This window comes from Phascolarctos cinereus, unplaced genomic scaffold (genome assembly GCF_003287225.1).
Source record: "Phascolarctos cinereus isolate Bilbo 61053 unplaced genomic scaffold, phaCin_HiC Scaffold_3;HRSCAF=262, whole genome shotgun sequence".
Taxonomy (NCBI): Eukaryota; Metazoa; Chordata; class Mammalia; order Diprotodontia; family Phascolarctidae; genus Phascolarctos; species Phascolarctos cinereus.
In genome coordinates, this window is record NW_027555736.1 from 92347223 (window position 1) to 92364076 (window position 16854).

The 16854-nt window shown below is 36.7% G+C and overlaps 1 protein-coding gene across 2 annotated transcripts in view; it reads right to left on the minus strand.

The window, feature by feature from the left end:
• Positions 1–10473: 10473 nt before the first annotated feature.
• The window catches only part of KCNK18 (potassium two pore domain channel subfamily K member 18), a 28167-nt gene continuing 21786 nt past the window's right edge, over positions 10474–16854 (minus strand). For both annotated transcript variants that reach the window (XM_020988253.1, XM_020988251.1), the window contains exon 4: positions 10474–11350. In XM_020988253.1, the coding sequence (XP_020843912.1) occupies positions 10557–11350 (794 nt within the window). In that variant the 3' untranslated portion in view covers positions 10474–10556. The remainder of the gene's footprint in view (positions 11351–16854) is intronic.

A 16854-nucleotide genomic window follows, 5' to 3' on the forward strand; every position in this document is an offset into this window, starting at 1 on the left:
TCAAGAAAACAGTTTGTTGTACTAGATTTTGTAAATCATTTTCATTTTCTCTCAATTTGTATTCTTATTTCTGTTTTCGTCCTTGAATGACTTTGGAGTACCATGCTTAATTTGATATCTTGCCAAGCTTTCTCTAGGTTGGTTTTGCTCTCCATTGCTTCTCTCTGCTTAATTACATGATACTACTCATAGTTGCTTATCATCCTTCTTTTACAGATGAGCTTCTAAACTGATATTTTCTTTGGTGGACATATTTCTCCATTTTGTAAGCAAAACAGTTATTTGTTACTAAGGTGCCTTCTGGGGTCCTTTTGATCTCTTAATTGTGTAGAAATTAATTTATATTAGTTTAACAAATGGATGAAATTATTATAGTCAGTGTTGATGTCATTTCTATTGTTCAGTTCCCATTTTTAAATTTCCAATAGCTTTTTCAAATAATTCAAGGTTAAATGGTCTTAATTGTACACCATACATTTTTCTTACTACCTTTCTTTCTGTTTAAGTTCTAATCTTAGTACTGACAAGTTGATGGTCATCTCATGATGTGCAGACAGCTGACTTGTAGTAAGTCTTTCCCTGTCTGTTAAAATGCATTTTTGTTCTTTACTTCATATTTGCCATATTCGGCACCCACTTTTTTTTTGAAGAAAGTGTTCATAATACAGAGGTATGAGGCTTCTGTATTATCTACAAGTTTTTGACTTCTCTCATTTCTTTCTTCTGAACCATACTTTCCCTTATATTTCTCAACACCCTCAGTTTTCCCCACCTTTGCACTGAAATCAAAAATGTCTTTTGATTTGATTTGGAGGATCTTATTAATTTTTTTCTCTAATTTCTCTACACCACTCTCCTTGGCAATTGGTATTGGCCACAAACTTTTTATTGCAGATCTTTTTACCAGTCATTAGTTTCACAATCCATCATGACCAAATGTCTTGTGCAATAATATTTCTTGTAGTTATTTAAGAGTTTATAAGAAAACCTACTCTACCAACTCTTTTCTCTGCCTCTCCTATTAACCACTCTTCATTGTAGCTGTACCTTCCCTCTTGCTTTTGGTTTCAGATATGAATGTCAAGATCAGGCAAGAATGCTGATTAATATAATTCAGTTCCTCCAGAAATATCTCCACTAGTTAGCCATTATACAAGAGGTCACATTTTGAGTACCACCAGTCAAACTCAAATTTGTTGATGGTTTTCCACCTGTGTGATTCTTAGCATGCTTTGCTCTGAAGCAGAGAGGGACTGCATAGGATTGAGGTTCATTAATTTTTAAAAACTTTTTCTTGGTTTCATGAGTTGTTGTTCTGTTGTTTCAGTTATGTCCAACTCTTTGTGACCCTATTTGGGGTTTTCTTGGCAAAGATACTAGAATGGTTTTCCTTTTCCTTCTCCAGCTCATAAAGGGATGATGACACTTGTAATTCTTGAGAACCATATTGTTATTACATCATGTTAAAGGAGTATACATAAAGGGGGTGGTTATAAGTTGACTTTGATGTAGTGATAAAAAAAATCTGATCAAGTGAGTTAAATGGATCCAAGTAAGTGGATTAATCTGATTTAAGAAAATGTGCTGAGAAAGGAGGAGGCAGAGGAGGGTAAATTACATTACAGGAAAAGACACAAAATCCTATTACAGCAGAGGGAAAGAAGGGAGGGGTGAGCATTGTTTGAACCTTACTCTCATCAGATTTGGCTCAAGAAGGCATAACATAATCAGTTAGGTATAGAAATCTAACTTGCCCTATAGGCAGTAGGAGGGAAAAAGGGAAAGAAAAGTTGGGGGGGAGAAGAAGGGAGGGAAGAAGCAGTAAAGTAAAGGGGAAGAAAAGGGAAAGGGATAATAAAAGGAGGAGGGACTGAAGGAGGCAGTGGTCAAAAGCAAAACACTAGTGAAGGGGAAAGAAAAAGGAGAAAGAAAAGCATAAAAGGGGGAAAGGATGGAGAAAAAGACACAGATAGTAATCATAACTGTGAATGTGAATGGGATGAACTCTCCCATAAAAGAAATGGAGCAGAATGGATTAAAAACCATAATCCTACAATAGTTGTTTACAGGAAACAACATTTGAAAAAGAGTGACACACACAGGTTAAGGTAAAAGGCTGAAGCAGAATATATTATCAGCTGAAGTAAAAAAAGCAGGGGTAGCAATCCTGATCTCAGACAAAGCAAAAGCAAAAATAGATCTAATCAAAAGAGATAAGGAAGGAAACTACATCCTGCTAAAAGGCACCATAGACAATGAAGTAATATCATTACTAAATATATATGCACCAAATGGTATAGCATCCAAATTCTCAGAGAAGTTCAGGAAGTTACAGGAAGAAATAGCAAAACTATACCAGTGGGGGACCTCAACCCCTCCCCCCAAACTAGATAAATCTAACCACAAAATAAACAAGAAAGAAGTTAAGGAGGTGAATAGAATATTAGAAAAGTTAGGTATGATAGACCTCTGGAGAAAACTGAATGGGATAGAAAGGAATATACTTTTTTCTTGGCAGTACATGCACATACACAAAAATTGACCATGTACTAGGGCATAAAAACCTCACAATCCAATGCAGAAAGGCAGAAATATTAAATGCATCCTTTTCAGATCATGATGCAATAAAAGTTATGTGTAATAAAGGGCCATGGAAAGATAGACTAAAAAATAATTGGAAACTAAATAATCTAATCCTAAAAAATGATTGGGTCAAACAACAAATCATAGAAACAATCAATAATTTCATTCAAGAGAATGACAATAATGAGACAACATACCAAAACTTATGGGATGCAGCAAAAGCAGTTCTTAGGGGAAGTTTTATATCTCTAAATGCTTACATAAATAAAATAGAAAAAGAGGAGATTAATGAATTGGGCATAAAAAACTAGAAAAAGAACAAATTAAAAATCCTCAACTAAACACCAAATTAGAAATATTGAAAACCAAAGGAAAAATTAATAAAATTGAAATTAAGAAAACTATTGAACTAATAAATAAACTAAGAGCTGGTTTTATGAAAAAACCAATAAAATAGATAAACCTTTGGTTAATTTAATTAAAAAAAGAAAGAAGAAAACCAAATTACTAGTATCAAGAATGAAAAGGTGAAGCTACCACCAAGAAGAGGAAATTAAAACAATAATTAGGAATTATTTTGCCCAACTATGCCAACAAATTTGACAATCTTAGTGAAATGGATACATATTTTATAAAAATATAAATTGCCCAGATTAACAGAAAAAAAGTAAAATACTTAAATAACCTCATCTCAGAAAAAGAAATTGAACATGCCATTGATGAACTCCCTAGGAAAAATTCTCCAGGGCCAGATGGATTTACAAGTGAATTCTATCAAACATTTAAAGAACAATTAATTCCAATACTATTAGAAAAAATAGGTGAAGAAGGAGTCTTACCAAATTCTTTTTGATACAAATATGTGTTGATACCTAAACCAGGAAGAGTCAAAGCAGAGAAAGAAAACTATAGACCAATTTCTCTAATGAATATAGATGCAAAAATTTTAAATAAAATATTAGCAAATAGATTACAGCAACTTATCACAAGAATAATATACCATGACCAGGTAGGATTTATACCAGGAATGCAGGGCTGGTTCAATATTAGGAAAACTATCAGCATAATTGATCATACAACAACAAACCAACAGAAACCACATGATCATCTCAATAGATGCAGAAAAAGCTTTTGACAAAATACAACACCCATTCCTATTAAAAACACTAGAAGCATAGGATAAATGGAGTCTTCCTTAAAATAATAAATAGCATCTATCTAAAACCTTCAGCAAGCATTATATGTAATGGGAAGCTAGAAGCATTTCCAATAAGATGTGAAACAAGGATGTCCATTATCACCACTGTTTCAATATATAGTGGAAATGTTAACCTCATCAATAAGAGAAGAAAAGAAGTTGAAGGTATTAGAATAGGCAAAGAAGAAGCAAAGCTATCACTCTTTGCAGATGATATGATGATATAATTACAGAATCCTAGAGAATCAAGTAAAAAACTACTTGAAATGATAAACAACTTTAGCAAATTTGCAGGCTATAAAATAAACCCACATAAATCATCAGCATTTCTATATATTAGCATCAAAGCCCAACAGCAAGAGATAGAAAGAAAAATTCCACTTAAACTTACTGTAGACATTATAAAATATGTAGGAGTCTACCTCCCAAAACAAACCCAGGAACTCTATGAACACAATTACAAAACACTCTTCGCACAAATAAAGTCAGATCTAAATAATTGGAAAAATATCAGTTGCTCATGGGTAGGCCAACTAATACAATAAAAATGACAATTCTACCTAAGCTAATTTACTTATTCAGTGCCATACCAAACTACCAAAAAAAAAATTTATAGAGTTAGAAAAAATAATAACAAGATTTATTTGGAAGACCAAAAGTTCCAAAATATCAAGGGAACTAATGAAAAAAAATGCAGGGGAAGGTGGCCTAGCCATTCCAGATCTTAAATTGTATTATAATCTATTATTTGATAAACCCAAAGACCCAAGCTTCTGGGATAATAACCCACTCTTTGACAAAAACTGCTAGAAAAACTGGGAAAGAGTATAGCAGAAACTAGGCATAGATCAAAATATCACACCATATACCAAAATAAAGTCAAAATGGCTTCATGATTTAGATATAAAGGCTGATACTGTAAGCAAACTGGGAAAGCAAGGAATAGTTTACCTATCAGATTTATGGAGAACAGAAGAATTCATGACCAAACAGGGAGATAGAGAACAGTATGAAAAGCAAAATGGATAACTTAGATCACATTAAATTGAAAAGTTTTTGCACAAAGCCAATGCAACCAAGATTAGAAGGAAGGTAGAAAATTTGGAAAGAATTTTTACAATCAGTGTCTCTGATAAGTGCCTCATTTCTAAAATATATAGAGAATTAAGTCAAATTTATAAGAATACAAGTCATTCTCTGATAAATGATCAAAGGATATGAACAGGCAGTTCTCAGATGAAGAAATTAAAGCTATCCATAGTCATATGAAAAAATGCTCTGAATCACTATTGATTAGAGAAATGCAAATCAAAACAACTCTGAGGTACCACATCATATCTGTCAGACTGGCCAAGATGACAAAATGAGAAAATGTTAAATGTTAGAGAAGATATGGGACAATTGGAACACTAATGCATTGTTGGTGGAGCTTTGAAATGACACAACTATTTTGGAAAGCCATTTAGAATTATGCCCAAAGGGCTATAAAAAATGTTCATAGCCTTTGACTCAGCAATAGCATTTCTAGGGCTATATCCCAAAGAGATCGTACAAATGGGAAAAGGACCCACATCTACAAAAATATTTATAGTAGTTCTTTTTGTGGTGGCAAAGAATTGGAAATTGAGGGAATGCCCATCAATTGGGGAATGGCTGAACAAGTTGTGGTATATGAATGTAATGGAATATTACTGTGCTATTAGAAATAATGAACAGGCTGACTTCAGAAAAACCTGGAAAGACTTGTGAAAGACTTGTATGGTCTGATGCTGGGTGAAGTGAGCAGAACCAGGAGAAAGTTGTGCACAATAACAGCCACGTTTTGTGATGACAAATATTGATAAACTTAGCCCTTCCCAGCAATACAAGGATCTAAGACATCTCCAAAGGCCTTGTGATGGAAAATGCTATCCACATCCAAAGAAAGAACTATGGAATTTGAATGCAGATTAAAGCATACTATTTGCTATTTTTTCCCCCTTCTGTTGAGTTTTGATTCCTCTTTCTGGTCATTCCTCATATTGGTTCTAATTCTTACTTACAACATCACTAATGTGAAAATATGTTTAATAGGAATGTACATGTATAGCCTATATCAGACTGTACACTGTCTTGGGGAGGGTGATGGGGAGGAAGGGGAAGAAAAATTTTAAACTCAAAAGCATATGGAAGTGATTGTTGATCAATCAAAATAAATTAATAAAAAAAGAAGTAAAAAAAAAGAAAAGTGAAAACTATCATTTTCTGTGTAGAGTTCCATAAGATGGGACTAGTTAAAATTTGGAGTTCAACAAATAAATAAATCATGGAAAATTTTTTTAAAAAGACAAAATAGCATCTCTGAAAAAAAAAAAGAGAAGATAGATAAAATTCTTTTCTGATCTCTCTCTCTCTCTCTCTCTCTCTCTCTCTCTCAATAATAAAATGGCTTCCCTCAAGGTACAGAAATCACAGTCTCCCTTGGAGGGTAGGCAAGATTCTAGATATATCTATCACTGTCTCCCCTTAAGTCACCTGTCTATACATTTGGACAACTCATATAAACGTTCACACCTTACATGGTAGGTCACTTACAATATGAAATAAAGAAAGCTATCCAGAGAAGTGTCTGACTATTCCTGTTACTAGTTCTCATAGCACATAAAATGGAACTGGTGACTCTTTACTGAGTCTCATGCAAATCTTGAGAAAAGGGGAGTGGGAAGGTGGGTGGGACAAAGTGGGCTTTCTCATTCAGGTTTAGGATTGATCAGAGTCTCCTGATCTAATTCTGTGCTTGTTTCTTTTCCATTATTTCAAAATACTTAAAGTTGTGTTCATCAATAAGGCATTAGGACGCAGGAACAGAAAACAGAAAACTGCAGCTGTGCCAATGAGTAATGGGAAATTCATTCATTCAACAAACATTTATTATGTCCCCATTGTGTGCCAAGCACTGTGCTGGGGGTTGAGAATACAAAGACAAAATCTCAGTACTTCAAGGATGTGTAATTTCGTTAGTGTGCTCACTCCCTACATATTCTTGGATCACAGCTTCTGTGCAACTTAGTGGATAGACTTTGAGAGTTATTATAACAAAAAAAATCATAGCCCAGTGGTAATTCTCTTTGAACTTTGCTAGACTGGTGCTCAAATGGTAAATATATAGTCTATCATTGAGCTGGTACAGTCAAGTCCTACTTTAATGTCTCATCATTGTATAGAGGTGACCTTGGGCTCTTGAAGGCCTCACTGGCAGAAGACAAGACCTGACAGGCCCTGTTAACCTGGAAATGGTTCAAGTATAGGTCTGGTAATGATTAAGAAGACTATTTGATTTAAAATGCTAGACTTCCTGAGGTATATAGGACTTCTAGAATTCATTAAGTCAAAGTAGGACTCAATTTAAATCAAGTTTCTTAAATGAGGGTCCATGAACTTGTTTTTAAAAATATTTGATAAGTCTGTTTCAGATGGCCAAAGGGGTCTGCCACACACACGCGCGCGCGCGCACACACACACACACACACACACACACACACACACAAAGGTTATGTACCTCTGATTTAAATAGTGTCACTCACTATAAAAGTACCTCTCTTAGCTTTAAAGACCTCCAGGAAAGTAACCACCACAGTTTCCCTTGGCAACCCATTCTCATTACTAGACAGTCAATGATAACTCAAGGTAGTGTGTGATACCACTGTAAAAGTGATTTGAAGGACGGAGGTAATTCATTGTGTTTGTTGGCAAAGAGAGATATGGAATTGAGGGGATAAGGAAACTATGGAGAGCGAAGGCAAAGAGATCTCTCTCTCTCTATGTATATATATATGTCATACACACACACACACACACACACACACACACACATATATAAATCCTCTATTGGCACAAGTGACTCCATCTTTAAACTAATCTCCTTATCAGCATAAAATAAGCAGCAACATATACTACCACTCCAACATCATTTTTATGTCTTAGCTCATCCCCATTTTCCCTGCTCTAGTAGTCATAGAACAAAATTAAGTTCCTTTGCTTTGCTCCCCCAGGCTAACAACAGATTAGCAAATGAAGGAAGCACCCCGCAGAGTGATAGTAAGGTTCACTCTCTCCTGCTCAGATCCATCTTGCCGTAATTAGTGAACATCCAAGTCACTTTCTCTTCTTGATATACTAAGGACCTGTATTACCATCTTCTTCTCCACCCCAATCCCTGCCCTCTTTGAACCCTGTGGTATCCTTAACTTCCATGAACTCTTTCTCTAGTAAATGTCAATCATGGATAAAATTTGTTGAGTAGACTTGCCATGATGCTGCTCATGTGAATTTGTCCTGAGTACCAGGATTCCTAGTTATGACTCTGTGTCCAAGGACCAGCTTAGCTAATTTTGGAGAGATTCATCACCAATATATTAATTATTTTGGTCGAAGCAACATTTCAAGACTATCTATTATGTCAAATAAGGGTGGCAAACCACATTGTTGGAGGGAAAACCCATACCTATGAAATCATTGATCTTTCAAGTATATTAAATACTAAAGTAACAGCCATAATACACACATACACATATGTATGTGTGTGTGTGTGTGTGTGTGTGTGTGTGTGTGTGTGTGTGTGTATATATATATACATATATATATACATATATATATATATATATATATATATGTATTTTACTAATAAGGCCTAGAGTAGAAAGGGAGCAGCAAAAAAAGAATATAGAGAGGCAATTGCTTTCTCTTTCCCAAACTGGATATTTTTTGTTGGCATTTATTCATGTCATTCTTTACCTCAGAACAAAAGATCAATATTTACCCAGGCACTGGCTAGTTTGTCCAAACACATAGATGTTGTTCATAGAGTTTTTCTCCTCACTCATAGTAGCAAAGTTCAATCATAGAAAGATTCCCTCAGGACTCAGTACCTAAAAAGACAAGGGTAAGCTAACCCCTCTCTGATAATATACATTTATTTAAAAACAGCAAAGCAAATGAGTGAAAGTAGCATGCAGCAACAAATTGGGAGAAAAATGAAGTCTGCAAAGCAGTATCTCAGAGGCAAGCAAAAAATGCTTTGCAATCTGGGCTCAACCTGTTAGAACAGAAAAATGAAAGTCCATGTCTTTGGCCCCCCATTTCTTATGCTGCATTACTGAATTTGGGGACTATGTACTTTTGAGCTCTTTAAAGCATGATACCATATGAAGTATTGTATTCATGACCATTATACTAGTCTCATAATATAAGGAGTGTGTCTTTAAAAAGTGCCAATTTCTCCTCATCCTTCTGAAAAAAACATACCAGGAGATGTTTTCAAAAATTTAATTGTAAAAAAAAGTGCTTTATCTTGATTTTCATTCAAGAATAGCATTTGTCCTTAATGTTGAAACCTATCTCAATACCATAATATATACTTTGACTATTGGTATGTGTGAAATTTTGCTGCATTAATTTGGGAAATAATAGCTTTGCCCAGTGAAATCAGTGGTAATGTATAAATAATAGGATGCCACCAGGTTTATTATATGCATTTATGCAGGTCATTCAAGACAGGAAATTTCCATAACTGCTTGCGTTTTTTTTTAAAGACAGAAAATTATTTATATGAATTTTAATTTAAATGAAAGTACATATTCCTAGAGAATTAAAAGTGAAAATATTTTCCCATACCAAAAGCAAAAGGGTAAAGGTAATTTCATCTGAGTACTACATCCAATCTCTAAAAGGAGGAAACCAACTAAATGTTGGAGAATGAAAAGAATGCTTTTTTGGGTCCATAATCATTAATATATCCTGATACCCAGGGATGATGACATCATAGATTCAGACCTGAGAGTGACTTTACAGGTCATTTAGTCCAACCCTCTCCTTTCACACATGAGGAAATAGAGACCATGGAGGGGAAATGACTTGTCCAACACCATACAGAGGAGAAAGTAATAGAGCTGGGATTTGAATCCAGGTATTCTGACTCCAATTTGAGTGCTCTCACCACCATACCATGTTGTTTTCCCAATTTATGAGACACACAAAGACACAAATAAATATTGGTTCAGGACATGCCACCTGCTCTTTATGACATGGTATATCATTTTATAATACCACTGAATCAACACAGATCCAGGTGAAATGTAAACTGGTGTATTGTATTCAGCTCTGGATGCCACAGTCTTGAAGGATCAAGGAGTTGCCACCTTGCTATATGATGGATAGATAATTAAAGTAATTAGGGGAGGGGCTTAGCTGAAAAGAAGATTATTTTAGGGAGATAGCATCATTGGCTTCAAGTATTTAAAGGGCTGTCATATTGAAGAACAGATAACTTATTCTGTATGGATACAGAAGCCATATGTACTTTCTCATAATAACAACTGTCTGAAATACAATGGGCTGACTACTTGCAAAGGAGTTAGCCCCTCATTATAAGAAGGTTTCAAGCAAAAATTATAGTCACTTCTTGAGGTACCATGGAGGAGTATTACTACATTAGGCAAGGAGTTGAGTCTAGATAATTTCTAAAATTCCTTCCAACTCTGTGATTCAATGAATACCAAATTCCTTATAGATTTATGCAAACGAACCAGCAACACCTTCCCTTTTCCAGTAGCTAGTGAACTTCCCATTTTGTGACAATGATGGTTTGGCAAGCATGGGACAGTCTGTCCTGGCGCAGTTTGAAAGCAATGAAGACAATAATTTCTAAGGTCCCTTCCAACTCTGGGATTTAATGAATATTAAATTCCTTGTAGAGTTATGCAAATTAACCCCAGCATCCCCTTCACTTTTCTATTGGCTAGTCAGCCTCCCATTTTGTGACAAATATTACGATGGTTTCGTAAACATGGAACAATCTGTCCTGGAGCAGTTTGAAAGTGATGAAGACAATTTCCATGCCAACAATAACATATATGGAGCACAAGAGAAAGTGAGAGGTATTGTCCAACTCAATATCCCCAAACCCAATTGTAGTAAATGTTATAAAACAAAAATAAAATGCAGTCACAAAGTCCAATCGAGTTTCCCAAAATGGTAGAATTGCTGCTCCTAAGGAGATGTAGGCAAACACAATACAGGCAATTATTAGAATGGGGATATCAAAGTGATGAACTATTTTTCCTACATCTCTCAAGCTTTTGTGACTAGAGTGATATAATTTTATATTCTCCCCCAGCTCAGGACATGAAATGCTCCTTTGTGTTTGAGGAGTGACATACAACATGTTTTCATTCTCTCTCCTCACAATCTTTTCGAACAGTTCCATATTCTGCTGTTCCTTTGGATGTTTACGAGTTGTTTTATTGTCTTTTTGCACTTTGAAGTTATGGCCTGACTTTTCTACCTCAGTATGAGGAAGGACGTGATTGGAAGGATCAGAGTTCATGTTTGTATTTCTATGCCCTCTGGTTTGTGATAGTATGAAATTAAGGATATGACAATTTTTGTAATTACTGTAAATCGTAGACAGGATCCATGCTAGGATGTCACCAACAGTTGTCATAACCAAGAACATTAAAGGTATCCCAAAGAGAGCATACAGCACACACACAATTTTTCCAAGTCTTGTTCTGGGATAGATATTGCCATAACCTAAAAACAGAAGAGACATGAAGACTTGTTTTACAAAAAGTCTAAGAGAGTCCTTTACCATTCCCCCTACCCCTCTTCATCACATAAAACACAATCACCTTGAAGACATGAGTTATAAAAAGTGTGAAGATGTGGTGGCCTTCATTAGTGCTACTTCCAGGGACATGCATGCTCCTTTTTTTTTTTTTAACAGATCTGCAGTCCAGATTTGCAAGTTTGGAATTTCCCAGGCAATGAGCAAAGGATGCTTATAGTTCACCTCAACAGTTGTTATTTTAGAGACTAAGGCAGGGAGAAGTCTTTGTATGCCAACAGGCTGTCCCAGGAAGGCAGAATAGCAGATCGGTACTAGACTGATTTAATAATATTAGAATCTAAGACCTGTCGTGCTGGGCCAGATTCTGTCTCAACCTCCAGCATGGTCTCTGGCAGATATGCCAAGAGTAGTTTAGGAGAAGCATTGTGATTTCCTTTTGATGGTCGGATTCAAACCCAATTTCGTTATCCCAAACATCCCAATTACCTTAGTATGGATATCCACTATAGTGCTGTCATGGGCATCCTTCTCTCTATGGTGATCTCATCAGCTCTCATAGGTTTAATGAGCATTTCTACACAGATGACTCCCAAATCTAAGTAACTCTTAATAATCTTTTTCCTCAGCTTCACTCCCACATCACTTAGTTGCCTTCTGGGCATTGTTATATGGACGTCCTTTAGACATGCCATTTCTTTTTAAGCCTTACTATTTCTAAACCCATTCTTCAATCTCTCCATCTCTCAGTTTTATGCACACACATATATACGTATATGCAAACACATATATCTACACATAAGCACATATAAACTTATATCTATTGAACACACACATATGTGTGTATACATACACACATGTGTATATATACATACATATGTGTATGCATACATACATGTGTGTGTAGATAGATAGATATGGGAATGACAGGGAGCAATTTGGTAGAGGAGATGGGATGGAATGGGATAACTTGAACTACTAGATGGGTTGGTCTTGGTAAGGAGTAATGCCATTCCATCATGTAGAACAGGGTTAAAGGAGGAGATAGTAGCAGAAAGCACCTGAGTGATAGAATATGAGGAAGAGGAGAGAAAAGGGAGCTTGTGGTAAATGTTCTCATTTTTTCCATAAAATATATTGGAAGAAACTGAGTTTAAATTTTCAAAAATTAGTTTCCCAAGTGAATCAAATCTTGAAATCCAGACCAGAGGTTACAGCTATGAGTGATTTATTTAACATCTGTTTACTGGTGTCTACATGAGTGAAGCCTTGTGTTAGGTACTGTGAGGGGATGAGTTGGAGAAGACGAAAGGACAAATAAGACACCATCCTTTGATCTCAAAGAGCTCACGAACTAGGACAAGATATGGACATAATAATTATGATGAAGGTGAAAGGGATAAGGGCACAAGAGAGGCTCAGGCTTCCTGCAGCGGTCAGCTCATGCGCTTCCATTAGGAAGTCTTTGCTAATACTGCTCCATGTTAGTACACCCTCCTTATTCATATGCTATTTACATAGAGAGACACAGGTATGGTGGATGAATCAGGAAGACTTGGGTTCAAATCTCACCTCAGACATTTGCTAGCTCTGTGACCCTGGAACTTTTATTTGTGTGTTTCAGTTTCCTCATCTGTAAAATTAGGGGACTGGACTTGAAGGCCTCTGAGGTCCCTTCCCACTATAAATCTATGATACTGTTTAACCTATGTTGTATCCTCTCAGTAGGATGTAGGTTCCTTGACAGCAGTCACTGTTCAGTGACTCCTCTTCGTCACCCCATTTGGGGTTTTCTTGGCAAAGATAATGGGGTGGCTTGCCATTTCTTTCTCCAGTTCATTTGATAGATGAGGAAACTGAGGCAAATAAGGTAAAGTGACTTGCCCAGGGTCACACAACTAGTAAGTGTGTGAGGCCAGACTTGAACTCAAGTCTCCCTGACTCCAGGCCAGGTGCTCTATCCACTGCACCACCTAGCTGCTGAGACCATTTCATTTTGTCATTTTGTATCATCAGGGCCTAGGACAATATCTTGTGATGAATAGGTACCACATATAAATATTTCACCCCAGCCATCTTTAGCTTAGCCTCCCCAATGCCATCTATGCTGCTGCTGTCTCCAGAACTTGAGTTCTGAAGGAGTGCTGTTCAGATTGGTGAAAGCCCTCTGTCTCTAGCAGGCCACAGTCCCTATCAGTCTTCTCCCCCCAGACCATCTTCTATCCTGTGCCCTCTTGTCACCTCCTTTTTCCACTTTTTGTTGTGGGAACTATTATCAAATCATCATTCCCCTGATTTGGAAAGGATGCCAAGGCTCTTACTTCACTTAACATTGTTAGATTTCCTAGACCAGATCTCTCCTCCCTGGTCACCACTCACTCCCTACAAAAGTTGTTTCCTCTTATTACAATAGGACTGTCTTGCTTGTCTATTTGTGTTTCCAGCTTAGTGACTGGTAGATAGTACGTGCTTAATAAATTCATTCATTCATTCATTCATTCATTCATTCATTCATTCATTCATTCATTCATTCATTGGATTAGGGTAATCTCTGCTCTGCCTACATGATAGGGTCGTTATGAGAATCAAAGGAAATAATGGATAGGAAAGTACTAAATTGACTGGGCTGTACAAGCATAATGTAAAGGGATGGGGTGGGGTGAAGTTAACAAAGGCAGCCCACACCTGGTCTTTCTGTTGCTTTTCAGTCATTCAGTCATGTCTGACTCTATGTCATCCTATGGACATTATCCATGGGGCTATTTTTGGCAAAGACACTAGAGTGGTTTGTCGTTTCCTTCTCCAGTTTGTCCCCATTTTACAGATGAACCTGAGGCAAATAGCAGTCAAGTGACTTGTCCAAGGTCACGCAGTAAGTGTCTGAGGCCAAATTGGAACTCTGATCTTCCTGATTCTAGGCCTGGTACTCTATCCACTGCACCACCTAGCTACCCTAGACCAGAATTTAAATAACAACAATAAATAACATTATCTCAATTTATCTAGCACTTTACACAGTGCTTTTCTCAAAGTAACCTTGTGAGATAAGAATTTTAACTATTTTTATCACTGTTTTATGGTTAGGGAAACTGAGCCTCAAAGGATAATAACAATGATAATAACAATCATAATAACTGACATTTGTGTAGCACTTGCAGAGAGTTTCATGTACATTATGCACATTATCTCATGTAAAGTGATGTGTACACAGGCCCACAGCTAGTAAGTGCCAGATCTGGGACTAACACCTAGATTTTCTAACTGTAAATTCTGTTTTCTTTTCACTACACCAGGGACGTCAAACTCATATAGAAGTAGAGGTCATGAAACTGTACATAAAGATTCCTGCAGGCATGTATTAACTTTGAAAATCACATATGAACATTACTGACACATTACTGTATTTTTATTTATTTTGTTAAGTATTTCCCAACTACAGTTTAATCTCGTTCTGGCACACTGGGGTGGGTCCCCTTTGACACTTCTACCTGGATGTGATGGTAGACCTAGTTCATTATAAATAAAGGGTTTTTAAGGTCTTATCTTTCTAGCTGTCTGGCTAAAGTCCTAAAAACTCAGCAGGGAAGTGGAAGAGTTTCGAAGGATCGCCTTGGAAAGGACCATTGCACATAATTACTAGATACAGAAGCATATAAAGGAAAATCAGATATTTCTTTGAATGCATTGATGCATTCCGGAGCTTTCACTTCTTCCACCTCACTTAAACTGCTCCTGTTCAATACTGTCTTTGCAACTAATTGGATCCAGAAAGCAGGATTTCCTAATGCAAAGTGGCCTCAGACATGGGGAATAAACAGCAATTGACAAGCCCAATAGCTGGCAGGTGCTTCTGTCTACAACTTAATGACAGCACTGCATTACAGGCGTCAGGAAATGCAGCCCAAAGCAGGGCAGGAGGAAGTATTATCAGAGGGCTTGAATAGTACAAATATTGATTGTAAGCCCTGAAGAAAATGAGCTACCATCATCTGGTTTGGGATGATTACCAGATGTTAAGCTATCTCCTAATTGAATTTACAGTGAGACGTATCATCACTTCTGAGATTTTTAACTAAGACCGACACTAAGGCCGTTCCATTAGAGGACAGAGAAAAGTTGGTTTGAATCTTGTGTTCTTTTATCTTTGGGAAAGAAATGCACGCATACACCCCCTTTCCCATCCAGACTTGTCTTTGCTTTTTGAGTGGTTGTTTCGAAACATTCCTCATTAAGCAATCATTCTCTTTCTTAAGCCAACATACAATCCTCTCTGTCAAGGATATAGGTTTCAATGATAAATTCAACATTTATTATACTGTGCGCATATATAGGACTGTGCTATGTGCTGGAGAAGATACGAAACGTAGGTAAGACATAGTCCTTGCCCTCATGGAATTTACAGTCAAAGAGGTGAGAGACCAATACAAAAAGCTATAATGCATTATCATATAAGGGACAGGGGGTGGGCCTCTGATTTCATTGGTATGGGGAACTCCCAGGTAAGGAACCTCTCTCTACCATAGCAGGTCATCACCTTCCTGTTTTGGAAAATTGCCTAGAGCTCTGAGAGGTGATTTGTCCAGAATCACACAGTCACTATTTTTCAGAGGCAACCCAGGTCTCTCTCTCTCTCTTTTTTTTTTTTTTGGCTAGGCAATGGGCTTATGTGACTTGCCCAAGGTCACACAGCTAGTAAGTGTTATGTGTCTGAGGCCAGATTTGAACTCAGGTCCTCCTGAATCCAGCGAGTGCTCTATCCACTGTGCCACCTAGCTGCCCCCCAGGTCTCTTCTTGACTCTAATATCTACATATCTCATGCTGACTCAAACAATACAATCCAATAAATGTAATGTCATAATATGTGATATTAATATATATTAGTATTATATCAATAGCTAGCATTTACATAATTATATAAGTTTTATAAAGCATCCTACTAATGCTTTCTGATTTGATCCATATAACACCCTAATAGAAGTGAGTATAATGAAATATGATATATGTTGTGATGTAATGTGATGTGACATGATATGATATAATACAATACTACATAAAGCAACACAACACAACACAACACAATATAATGGTGATGTGATATAATGTAATATAATTATGTGACAAGTATATTAACACTTGATACAAAACCAAGTGTTATGTGAGGTCTTGCTACAAGCCAGAAGGCTAGGGAGCAGCTAGGTGGTGCAGTAGATAGAGCACTGGCCGATTCAGGAGGATCTGAGTTCAAATTCGGCCTCAGACACATAACACTTACTAGCTGTGTGACCCTGGGCAAGTCATTTAACCCCATTGCCTAACCAAAAACAAAAAATACAAACCAGGAGGCTCAGGGAAGTTTTCATGAAGGAGATAATATCTGATTTGTACTTTTAAAGAGAGATAGGAGTTCTTAGGCAAAGTCAGGGGTAAAAAGACATTCCACGTATAGGCAACAGTGTGATCAAAGACATA